General features: G+C 34.6%; 1 protein-coding gene across 3 annotated transcripts in view; it reads left to right on the top strand.

Moving 5' to 3' along the window:
- LOC124175424 overlaps positions 1–8,425 on the top strand; it is a 50,632-nt gene extending 42,207 nt beyond the window's left edge. For 2 of the 3 annotated variants that reach the window (XM_046555666.1, XM_046555667.1), the window contains 4 exons: positions 1,251–1,479; positions 4,424–4,875; positions 5,868–5,965; positions 8,060–8,425. In XM_046555666.1, the coding sequence (XP_046411622.1) occupies positions 1,251–1,479; positions 4,424–4,611 (417 nt within the window). In that variant the 3' untranslated portion in view covers positions 4,612–4,875; positions 5,868–5,965; positions 8,060–8,425. The remainder of the gene's footprint in view (positions 1–1,250; positions 1,480–4,423; positions 4,876–5,867; positions 5,966–8,059) is intronic. The other variant, XM_046555668.1, reaches the window with a different exon arrangement.
- The last annotated feature ends 3,990 nt before the right edge of the window (positions 8,426–12,415 follow it).

Genomic DNA, 12,415 nt, shown 5'->3' on the forward strand with positions numbered 1-12,415 from the left:
AGATGCGCGGTAATTGCGTCAACAAGGCGTATCTGTACAATTTATTTGAGTAATCAATCGAGGCGAGCTTCTGTAATATAAGTCAGACTGTTTTAAATTAGGGAGATGTTTTATTCTTTCTGTTTCTTGTTTCAACGATCAGATATGAAGGTTAGTTTTCACCCCGGGAATGAAATTATCTTAAAGTGTCACAAGATCTTTCACTCAAGTCAAGGCGTCTGCTTTCCATGCGAATCATTCCCATTCAAATTGCGTGCAAAAACATATACAGAGTAAATTCCTAATGACTGCATGATCCGTAGTCTGCTAAATTTAATGCGCACGAGCGTCAATCCGAGAACAACTGTTCGCCAAGGCGACCAACTCTCTAACCCTTAAAAACTTTGAGAGTTGTGAGTTGAGCAGAGCCGGTTGGTCACCCTGGAAAACTATCGTTCTCGGATTGTAGCGCGTGCGCGTTAACCTTTAGCAGACGACGGATCATGCAGTCGTTAGGAATTCACTCTGTACATCGACCTAATCCAAAACAGTCCGACATACATGGCATCATATGCATCGAAGGGAAGAACAAACTGACGATGAAAATAACGACGACTGCACGAATGTTGGAGTAATGAAGATCAGCAACCATTCAAGTATTGGCTAAGGCATTTTTTGCAAACTTTTGCACCCCACCCGTAGTGATAACGATTGGTAACGTTTGCTTGTTTCGCGCACTGATGTTTTTTAACGCTGTTTCAAACGCTTATTAGCAAATCGATTCATTACCTGGGAATGGCAGAAATTCGACTTATAGTCACATCCTGATCAATTTATTCCTACTTTATTAAATATCAATTACTACTAATTATTAATCCGCGTTATCATGTTCAGTGAAACGTGAATTCATTATTCATTTAGTATTGAATACATTATGTATTGTCTTTCTTTTTAACCGCATACAATAAACAGTATATTCGCCAGGATATTATTATTGAGCAATTCATGCATTGTTATTAACACCTTCTTTTTAGACTATTTTTTATCATTCTCAAGGAGGCGGTGTGTTGGCTTTCAGCACGCACTTAAAATTTCCTACGTGAGCTAACGTTTCCCTGAAACGCTTAATACTGTAGCGTAACATTTGATAACGTTACTCCGAATGGCTTCCCCTGTTTTAGCGTTAGCTAATACTTGAATGGCCCTTTTATATGGTATTCCAAGAGTTCGCGGTGATATCTCATACGGGTAATTCTGCCCAATTCCGGAAGGTACCAGCCGTGAGATACGCGGTTCAACCAACGACGACGGCGACTTCCTGCCTTAGCTCGCGAAGGGCGCCGACGAACAACGAGACCAGAGCCACTGCCACCCCTACACAGAGTCCTACAGCGGTTCCGGCGATCCTGGCGAACGAGAAGAGTCCTGTGGCGTGCAAACCGGGGCGGAAACACGTTCAATTTCCAGATACGCCGACGGCTAGCCAAGGAGAGAAGTCAGGTCGGTTTGCGTGTGCGATTTTCCCCAAGTTTCGAGGCTGTAACAACCCCTAAAACAAATCGAACGCGGTATTTCTACCGGGACAATCTCTTGAAACTTGAAAGTAAATCGCGCATGCGCGAGTTTTATCGGCTGTTCGTGCAGGCTGGCCAACCCGAGTTTCAGCTGTCAAACCGTTTCCGATGGCGATGTAATTGATACGAATTTTTGAGGTTATAATCTCAAATAATTGAGATAGTGACGCGGAAAGGTTTGGAAAGCATTTGTTATTGGGTTGGAAAGTTGATTCTTCGAAGAATGGTCGGAATTTAACGCTCATGCTCTTTGAAAATTGAAACGTACACATTCGTGTCGGTTGGCCCGCCTGCATCGCAGACAAGAATATAGCTGCGGGAAGATTTCGCCGACCAATGAGATTGAATTATTTGGCGCATGCGCGGCATAATGTTTGTCGACTAGAAATCGTTACTTTAATCGATATAAGACAACTGGACATTTTCAACCCTTCGTTCTGCAACGATTCGAAGGGGTGGAGTTTCGTTTTTACTGGCTGGGTTCTTTCTACGTTCGTTTTTTAAAACCAATTTTTCTACAACCCCAATACCTCCGCAGACAACGCGATAAGTAATCTACGGCGTCACGTTCTAAGATGTTTTCTTTCGATAAGAGGAGCAATTTCCCAAGCAATATTTTTTTTTTTTCTTCTCCGTGGAATATTCATTTTCAGATAAAATTGAACAAGCAGCCATTTGTTTTTTGGAATTTAGCTCAAGTTTCAATTTGTAAGATATTTGTTAGAGAAATTGAACCGATTACCTGATTATGTTTATATTCCATCAAAATAAATGATAATTGGAAATGTCTATTTTTACAAGCTTGTAACGTTTCTTTCGAGGCAAAAAATTGAATATCTTCCTCAAAGTCGGTGCAAGTGTAGTAAAAATCAGAGAATTTTAATATTTTTTTTTTTTACTTTGTTTTTGACGTCTAGTTTTATTGACGGGGAAGAAAAATTTGGCACAGTTTACATTTTCGCGAATATACCGACATTAGAAATTGTGAAATCACGGCAAAAATATCGCACTGTGACAAACTGCCTCGGCCTTTCCGTTCAGAGAAGGCAAATTTATACGATTTTCATTTCACCCACTTTTTTGGCTGTAACTTCTAAATCATACATGTCTGCGACTACGGAGCTGCAGTGAGAATCGATTCTACGTTAAAATATAACCGTCTGAATGGCAAATATGATAAAAAGAAGTGCTGTAAATTTGTCGCTGATGTCAAAGGTAATTCATCTTTGTTTCTTTCTTTTTACTCACAATCAGAGTCGAAAAAAGAATTTCTCCTAATCAATTCACCGGGCATATATTTCTATGGATTTATTCCGATCTCAAAAATTGAGGAAACTGCGATTGAAATGTTAATTGAATATCGCGGGGAAATTCTGACAAGTTACGTAACGAGTTTTGCTACATAGCTGGTCGAGATTAAATGGGGTTGTATGAAAATATAGGAACGTTTGGGCAAGAACACATTTTCACAATAATTATCCGTGCGATAGAAAATCACGTGTTAATGAGAGATTGGTTTGTCAAAAATCCATACTATTTATTAATTTGATCACAAGATATTCGTACGTATTTGATTATTTAATAAAGTATCGTATTCCAGTGCTATGAAAATCTGTGTAAAAATACAAAAATGTAAAATACTGCCGTTATAAAAAACGAACTCACGAAGTCAGATATCTGTGTTTCATTTCGACCCGCTTCATATGGTCAAAAATCTAGTAGATCTAGCAAATCTAGTCTCCGCTTTACGATGGTTCATTTTAAGCTGAAGGCTGTTCTTCACAAATTTACTGTAACATTTTTTTCACCTTGTTGACACTGTTAAATATTTGATTCCACGACACCAAACTGATATTACGGAATATGATCAACAAATGACAATATTGAATTGACTGTTGAAATAAAAAAGTAAATCTGTACTCTTCTGAACATAACAACGTACTGTCGTGAAGTGAAATCAATTAAATCGACTAGAAGTTCAAAAAATTTCCAACCCATTATAAAAAAAAACATCGATGCAGATCAGAGCTTTTTAATATTTTTCCAGTTTTTTCTATTTTAGTATTTTTCGAAGAGATCTTACATCTAGGAGCACAAGGATATGAGATTTTGATAAATACTCAACACTTACGACTATCATGTGATAAAATTAATAAAAAGTATCGATCTCCAGCTATCCACCCTTCCTTGACCCTTATAGAGTCACAGATTATTGATCTAGTCAACTTTTATAACAAGATAATATTCTGTGGTTTTTGGGGCAGCTGATTACGAGTCTGAAATCTTATTTAAAAATTCTGGATGGCGGATCAGACATGGTGGACAAAAGTTTCAAATTTGATCGAATACGGTCAACAAACTCTACGCAGGGGTTTCTGACTGGATTCGCTATACTGAATTATTAAAAGCTGACATCAGATTCGTAATCAGCGAACCCGAAAACTTCTGGACAGAGTTTTTTCACCGAAATCGATTGAATTTGAAATTTTCGTCCGATGTATTGGATCGGCCGTCTTGAATTTTCAAAATCCAATTTCAGATCCGTAATCAGCGACTCGAAAAACTTGTAATTTATGTAAAACACGTGTATGTGTAGAGAGAAATGAATTATTCCTTCGATTTCCACGATTTTTTTCAACGAATTCATATCTAACAATAACAAGTTACGTTACATCGCAATAATTATTATCTATCATTGAAAACCTATCAGTATACTATCAGTAATAGGGAAAAACGGCAAAGAAATATGTCGAAGAATTCTCTAAATATACAAAAAATGAGTACAAAATGGTTAATCGAAACTCAAGGCGCTAATTGCCGCGAAAATAAGGTAAAATTAGGGAAAATTTTGGGACCTGCATATGTTTCAGAGATCGGGACAAAAGATGCAGTATCGACTTGGAACCCCGCGGTTGTCGTCGAATTAGGCAAAACCCCGGCGGTCGTGGACACGGCGCCGCTGTTATCCTCGTCAACGAGGCAACAGCAACAGCAACAGCAACAGCAAGGCGAAGCTGTGAAGACGACGAGTGACGGTGTTCGAACGATCCCGACCTAATCCCCCATTTCCTCAAGGTGTATGATTACATAGCCCGGCGAAAGTTAACTCTATTATGAATTTTCTATATATTTTCGAAAATTCTTCGTTATATGTATTATATTATATACATAATGTATACGTACGGTATACAATTTGTTACGCATACATTGTACATACGTGTCATTATAATTATACCTGTAAAGTCGACTTCAGCTGGGTGCAAGTTTCGCTCTGTACTGTCGGAATCACGCGAGGGACCCTTGGCAGATTTTTTTTCTGCAGGTAATGATTATTAGTGATTGAGAAAATCCATTAATTTTTTTTTTTTTTGTACACTATAGCGTACGATCTTGAGTTTCGTTTTTTACGATTTACTCGAAATTTAGTCCATGATAAATAATTGCTAAGTATATGAAACAGGGGTGAAATTTTCTCACAAATCGATTGTCGCTATTTATTTTGTAAAATTACTATCGCACTGTGAGAAAAACGCAAATTTTTGAGACACAGAATTCAATTTTTAACACTCATTCGTAAAAAAAAAAAAAGTGTCTGTCTACTAAAATAAATGCATTTTGAGTTAATATTTTCATTTTAAAGTGAACGGATTGGGTAACTAGGTATTTCAATATGTCGCCAAGTTTTCGACACGATCCTCAATTGAAATTCTTCCTTAATTATAAAGAAAATTTATGAGCTTTTTACAATCGCAAATAAACTCCGCCTCTTCGCGACCGTTGAAATATGCCAGTTGAAAATATACCGCGTAAATATGTAGGTGCCTATATACATGTATTATGTATCGATGAGACCGGTCATATGTAATGAAAGTGAACGAAGTTTTGCTCATTGCTTTACTCTTCAGCAATACATTGAACAACCGTCCATCGTTTTCTCAAATTTTTTCCACAAGCTTTCGCCTTACCGTGCTAAAAATGCGAAATTTCATTCTTGTAATATACATATAAAGGGAAAAGGAACTATTTATACTTTCAAATCGTTCGTGGGTGAAATTCGTCCGAACGGGTAAAGGATCGGGAATCGATTTATGGAGATTCGAAAGAAAACCGTTTTTCGGACGTTTATTTTTACAATCGTTCAGAAAAATTGACTAAACATACTGAAATTAAAGTAAAAACTGTTCGAATTTTTTTTTTTTAAACATATTACTGTACAGTATAAGATAAAAATATATTAAAATTCACACGAACCAAAAACATATATGTATCCACTTAGCACACTTATCTGTTTTTTTTATTCTTATTCTGTTTTAGACCAACATTTTCTAACGGCACAGAAATTTACATGGAATCGATGACAAGCCTTCGAATAAATTCACACCTTCAGCAACGACATTCGTACTTCTATATAGGTGAGCATATATATAATATAACTGTCATGTACTATACTAGGTAGATAGATTTCGCGTATATATATACATATATATATATATATATATATATATGTATATAATGTGCCGTATTTGCTTCGACTAGTTCAAGCGAGACAATTGCCTACTTGAAAGTTCAGCTAAATATCAGGACGAAATTGAGCTTGTAGCTTTGCAAACGCATTAATTTGCAATTTAGCAGAGGTTTAACGATCGCGGGGGAATTAAAAAGGTTTTCAGTCTCGCCTTCGGCGAGAATTCAAGACGTGGAAAATTTCAAACAAATTTCTGCTTACCAACATTTTTCTACTAAAACAAAGTTAGACCGCTGAAATTTTATTATATTCTGCTGATCGGGAAGAGCGGCTTGTTTCATAGTGAATCAAATTCAAAACTCAAGTTATTTGACTGAAAGTTAAAAATTAAGTTAACTTTCCCTCCATCTCTCTCTTTCGGTCACTCCTTCTTTTTCATTATCATTTCATTTTATTCTATGTTATTTTACTTTCTTGAGTTTTTTTTTTTTTTTTTTTTTAATTTATCTCAGTAACGTACCTCTAATGTAAAGCAGTCTTCTTTTTTACTACAGCACGAGATAAAATATTCACCCTGGCCAGCTTATTTATTTCTTTTAGTTAGTAATTTATTTTATTTATCTACTTATTCATTTATTTTATTACTTTTCTGTCACTCGTGTATTTAGTTACTCATCTACATTTTTTAATTTATTTTGCTAAATGTTTTCTGAGCTTATTGCTCAAATACTTGCGGTATGTCCTTATTTTGTGTTATTTACTCTTTTCTGTCGGTCGCGAATGTGCCGGTTTATATTTTTATTTTTACACCTGACCAATTGATTTATCAATTTTTCTGTTCTGATTAATGTTACGTTACTTTTATCTATTCTCGTATATTTTTGCTCATGTTTTAACCATTTTACTTATTTATTTATTTGTTTATTTTTTCAACTCATTATTTCTCCATCTTATTTATTATTCTGTCTTTAATTCTGTACTCTGTTTTATCTATTTTTATCTCCTTCTCTAGTCATTATATTTCATTATTTTTCATTATTTTTTAACCCTAATTTTAATGTATGTTAATTTGTTGTTAGTTTTATTGTGTTCTATGCCTATGCATGTAATTTGTTTGCACGAGCTTTCCATATGCCCCTATGTGACTCTATCTATCTATCTATCTCTCTTTTCTTCAAGAATATATACTTTATACACTACAGAATCTATAATAATTTCAAACTTTTATGAAAATTTATGATGTGCCTGCATAAATTTTCGGAACATTTTTTCCGAGTAATTTTATACCCACTATTCAATTCTCACTTCGTTATTACGGTTGACCAATTACGAAATTCCGTTTTATTCTTTACAGATATTAGGGTGGTTCTTATTTGGGTCATGTCGGAATTTCTTCGCGCTCACCCCCAGAAAGTAATCGTGTTGTATAGAAAAAAATCAGGCTAAGAACAAAAAAATTTCCGATAACTTTAACACGCCCCGCCAAGCAGTCGAACTTAAACATAGAAAAATTGATGAATTTGAGTTTTGTTTTTAAGAAAATTGTTTATCACTATAAACTGTGTATTATAAACGATTTATTGCTGCACAATCATTAAATTTTCGCAACAGTTACAAAAAAATCCAGTAACAGTGATCGTAATGAGAAAGAATAGTAACGGATACTGGACTTTTCGGTAACAAAGCTAAATTTAATTTTGTACCTAGAACTATATTTTTCGATCGTGGTAAAAAAATGAAAATTTCTCTCAGTGTGGAGTTATCGGAATATTTTTTGGATTTAGCATGATGTTATTTTTCTAAACAACACGATTAGTTTTTAGGAGTGAGCGTGAAGAAATTCCGACATGCCCCAATTATAAGAACCACCCTAACAGATGTAACGAATTGCATCGTGATTTAACGACGCGTGAAACGAACATGTCAATGCGATACGTCGAAACGCCTTAAAATGTCGACTTATCATAAGCTTCTTTATCATCGTTTATTATATATTACCAATTACCGTCAGTTTGTAATCAAGAACCGTTGTTGTTTTCAGGTTGCTCAACGTCTATATATACTTAATTAGCCCATCTAACGAGATGAATTATTCCTGCGATGTATTGATCTAGGAAACGTGAATATCTATAATACGTACAACATAAATTCTCCCCTGATTATAAAATACCCTTAGGTTCAGGTACGTTTATAGAATAATTATGAATGTGACGACAAACGGCACTTACGTGTGTATATAACAAATTTATAATCCACCTATTACCAAAAACAAATACATCGGTTTATACATTAATTTCAAATATATTTATAACGTCTAGTACTTGTTTTATGTAAATAAAATATACATACGATATACATAGATATAAATTAATAAATATAATAATATACTTGAACGTATATTACATCTTTGTTATGGATAAATGACGTTTGTAAATTTTTTCCAATAAAATATCTATGTAAATGTTTTTTATAAAAGAAAAAAAACTACGAAGAAACGATTTTCTACGTACAGTGACGTACGAAATTGAACATAAATCGACAACCCTGCCCAGATTATAATACATAAACCCTCATCTTCAAAATTATTCTAACCTTAGCCAGCTTTACCCAACCAAAATTTTCTGACCATTTCCAAAATATTAGCACAAAAAAATTTTGCAACATAAATTCTCGATCGAACCATTTGATCTGATTATATACCTACAATATTTACGTATTATATTACTCGAATTCTGAACTTCGTACTTTTATCACAAAAATGGGGAAAAACCGTTATTTCCCCATTTTAGGATTATCTGAAATTCAGTACAACGTAAAAAAAAAAACAAACACACGCACACACTCAGATTTCGTGTTAAAATCTTAGTTCCTTAAAGATCATTGTAAAATTAATAAAACAGTCATTTTTCCCCTATGTCACGTTAGGATAACGTTACTACAAGTTAAACATCGTATGTTGAATTCAATGAGAAACACCTACAGTGTAATTTCAGACTTTTCTTTTGAAATTCAATTTTCCAAAGTGATAAAAGGCCGACCGTATCGCGCATAGAAAATTCCCGACTTCATCCCGTGATTAAAGGCTAAAGTTTTCGTGGAAAATGGTTGCGGGTTTAGCGGCACGTACACCCTATAATGGCACTTGCGGACCAATGGTTCTCCATAAATCGAATCAAAGCAGTTCACAGCTGATACACCCAATCCAAACTTCTATCGCAACTTCGACATGCACAAACCTGCTACAAGTGTATATTACGTTGTACTATACATACATACATACACACACATATATAATAAATAAATATATATATATATCATGCGGGTGTAAATTGTCGAGAAAAGTTTTTTTTAATTTAATATATATATTTTTTTTTTTGTTACTCTTTCCGCATATCTTTCGCAACGAACAAAGGTATACAATGCTCACTCAGGCTTTAAGCTCACTTATCGACCACCGCGTCTCTCTCTCTCTCTCTATTTCTCTCCCTTTTTTCCCCTCACCAGCCATAGCTTTTATTTTAATAATTTTGAAGAGCGTTGAAAAAAAAAGTAAAGAAAAAACGGATCTAAAGCGAAGCTTGCAAAGTTTGGAGCTACTTTGTGCGGGTACTTATACCGAGAGACTTGGAACTTTTTTCTTATACCATCGCATCGATTAAAGTTGTCGAGGAATAATCAAGTATACTTCGATCATCGTGTGACTTTTTTCTTTTATTCATTCATTTTTTTTTTGTTTTTTTTTTTTAAGCGATAAAATATGCAAGGTCAAACGTGTTGCGAATTAGGTGCTAAAGATGTTTTGAAATTTTTAAAAACATTGCAAAATTTTGTGCACGTTGAACGGTTGGAGGGATTATTGTTTAACATTGTGGGCTGAAATCAAAATTTAAAATCACAATATATCGAATTCTGACAGACACGAATATCCAATTGATGTACAGTTTCAAATTGTTTGATAAAGTCGAAGTGTACAAAAGTTGAAATTTGAAAATATAAAAATATCCGAAAGTCAGAAAATAGAGTCGTTAAAATTTATGTATTTTATATTTTAACTCTTTTTATACTTCGAATTTGAAAGCCTGATTAAAGTTTGATTTAAAATTAGATTTTTATGTTTAAAAAAATTCGATACCGTGATCCTTCTTTTTCGTTTCGTATCGTCGCGTTGTAATTCATAACTGCGCTACTCGTGTATCTACTTAATTGAAATTTTGTTTTATGGCCCAACGCATCAGTGCTCGAGAAGAAACGACAATTTTCAATCAAGTTTCACAGCTTTCTGAAATTTAATAAGAAATATCAATATTAACATTATTCTACGTTTAGTATCGCTAATATATTGAATAATAAAAGACGGAAAAAAGACACCACTTTTCCCACGAAATCAACCTGCACGCAACGCGATAAAATGCTCAGATAAATCTCAATTCATCACGAGAGATAAAATGTCCGTCCATTCGGTCACAATATTTGCTGTCCCCGTAAATATTTCATTTTCCCTTAATTAAGAGGAGGTTGCGAAAATCGAAGACCATTGCGATTACACCTTACTAAAAAACAAATAATAAGATACTTCACCGAAAGTATTGATTTTCAAGTTGCAACAGCGAAACTAGTTTAATAATTACACATCTATAAGGAAAAGAAAGGAATATTTTTCCTCTTACTAATTCGCAAAAAAAGTGTTCTCGTCTTGAGTGAACTTTTTATCGTTAATTTCAAAACCAATGATATTAACCGCACGAAAATTGTATCAAGTATCTCTTCCGAATCGCATCACGTAGAATCGCAGCGTTAAATATTCGGCACGCGTATCTGCATGCAAACGAATTAGATGGAAGCGAAACCACATTTCAGCACCATGGGATCAAGTCCAGACGCAATTTTAACAGATGTATATGTCGTGCCCACAATGGGTGACGAAACCGCAGACGCTCAGAGCCAGCGTGGTAAAATAAACGACGCGACGCGACGCGACGGTTGGAAAATCGGGTCCTGTAGCTCCTGTAATCACCGGATTATTCAGCGTGAGTTAAACATATCATAGAAGCTAATTTTATTCGTAACCGCGAATTGAAACAATAACTTTGTGACAATATCATGTGAAATAAAAAGTTTTAAAGAGCTCGCGTCTGACACGTAATTTTCTCTATACTCAATTTTACTGAATAACAGATTAAAAATAAATGACCATATTTTCAAATTTGATTTTTTATTGAAAAATTATTAGACACGGACATTTTCTTTCGCGAAAATTTTCGCTGTGATCGTCGAGAACTTGAAAACTTTCGAACGTATAAACTTTAATCTATCTGTAAAAGTTTACTCAGCGTTCGCATTACAAGCCTGTGAATATTGTTCTATCGCCAAAATTATTGATCTGGTTGAAACTAAATATAGTCCAAGATCTGGCGAGACGCTGCAACTATCCATAGAAAAAAAGGGAATCGAAATCGGTTTGGTTGTTATGGAGTTATAAGCGAACATACGGACAGACAGAGATATGTTTGACTTTTATACAATATAGAGTGATTTTCTAACGGCTGCATGATCCGTCGTCTGCTAAAATCTAACGCGCACGCGCTGCAATTCGAGTGAATGAACGAAGGGTTTTAAAAAAAATTCAGATTATAATTTTTGGCAGAGTTTCTTGGCCAAAAATGACGATTCTACGTATCGCCTTGTGAAATAAGTTGTGATCGCAGAAAAAAAATCCTTAGATCATTCACTAGCTACACCCACCTACTAACAGATTTCAGATTAATATTGTACGAAACATAATTCCAATATTGTTTTCTTCTGTACCTTAAGTTTGGTTGAAATAACTCTTTTATTATATTTAAAAAAAATTATCGAAAAATTGGATTTTTTTAAAGGTCAAGTTATCCACGTAACGCCTTAATTGTAAGATTTATGGAAATGCATATTGAAACTAAACTCTGTACGTAACGATCGTTTGCGTAATTAGCAAAATTAGCTTTGCTGAACTTTGGATCAGTTAAGTCAGTTTTCCCTAAGTTGTATGCACTAGCTTGAAGTGCTTGAACTAACGATATTAGTTATCAACTATGCAAGAAGGGCGAGATTCCAACTTCCGGTTCCGTTACGTGTTTAATGTTATACCTATATTATGACCGGTATGCAGATTGAAGATGCAAGTTTAGTGCCATTATCCAACTCGTTCTAACCATGGCTAACGGTATTATCCTCTTTAATTAGTTTCTCATTGTCAGAGATTTGCTGAATTTCAGTTATTGAGGAGGTTGGTTGACCAAATATCGACACTTTTTGCCAAGTTTGTTACGAGTTAGTTTACATTGAGTATTTATGAAGACGTATTTGCAAATTAGGAAGATTTATTTGATGATATGAGAATAAAAACTGGTGGAATTGTAAA

Source organism: Neodiprion fabricii, chromosome 2, assembly GCF_021155785.1.
Source record: "Neodiprion fabricii isolate iyNeoFabr1 chromosome 2, iyNeoFabr1.1, whole genome shotgun sequence".
Classification (NCBI taxonomy): Eukaryota; Metazoa; Arthropoda; class Insecta; order Hymenoptera; family Diprionidae; genus Neodiprion; species Neodiprion fabricii.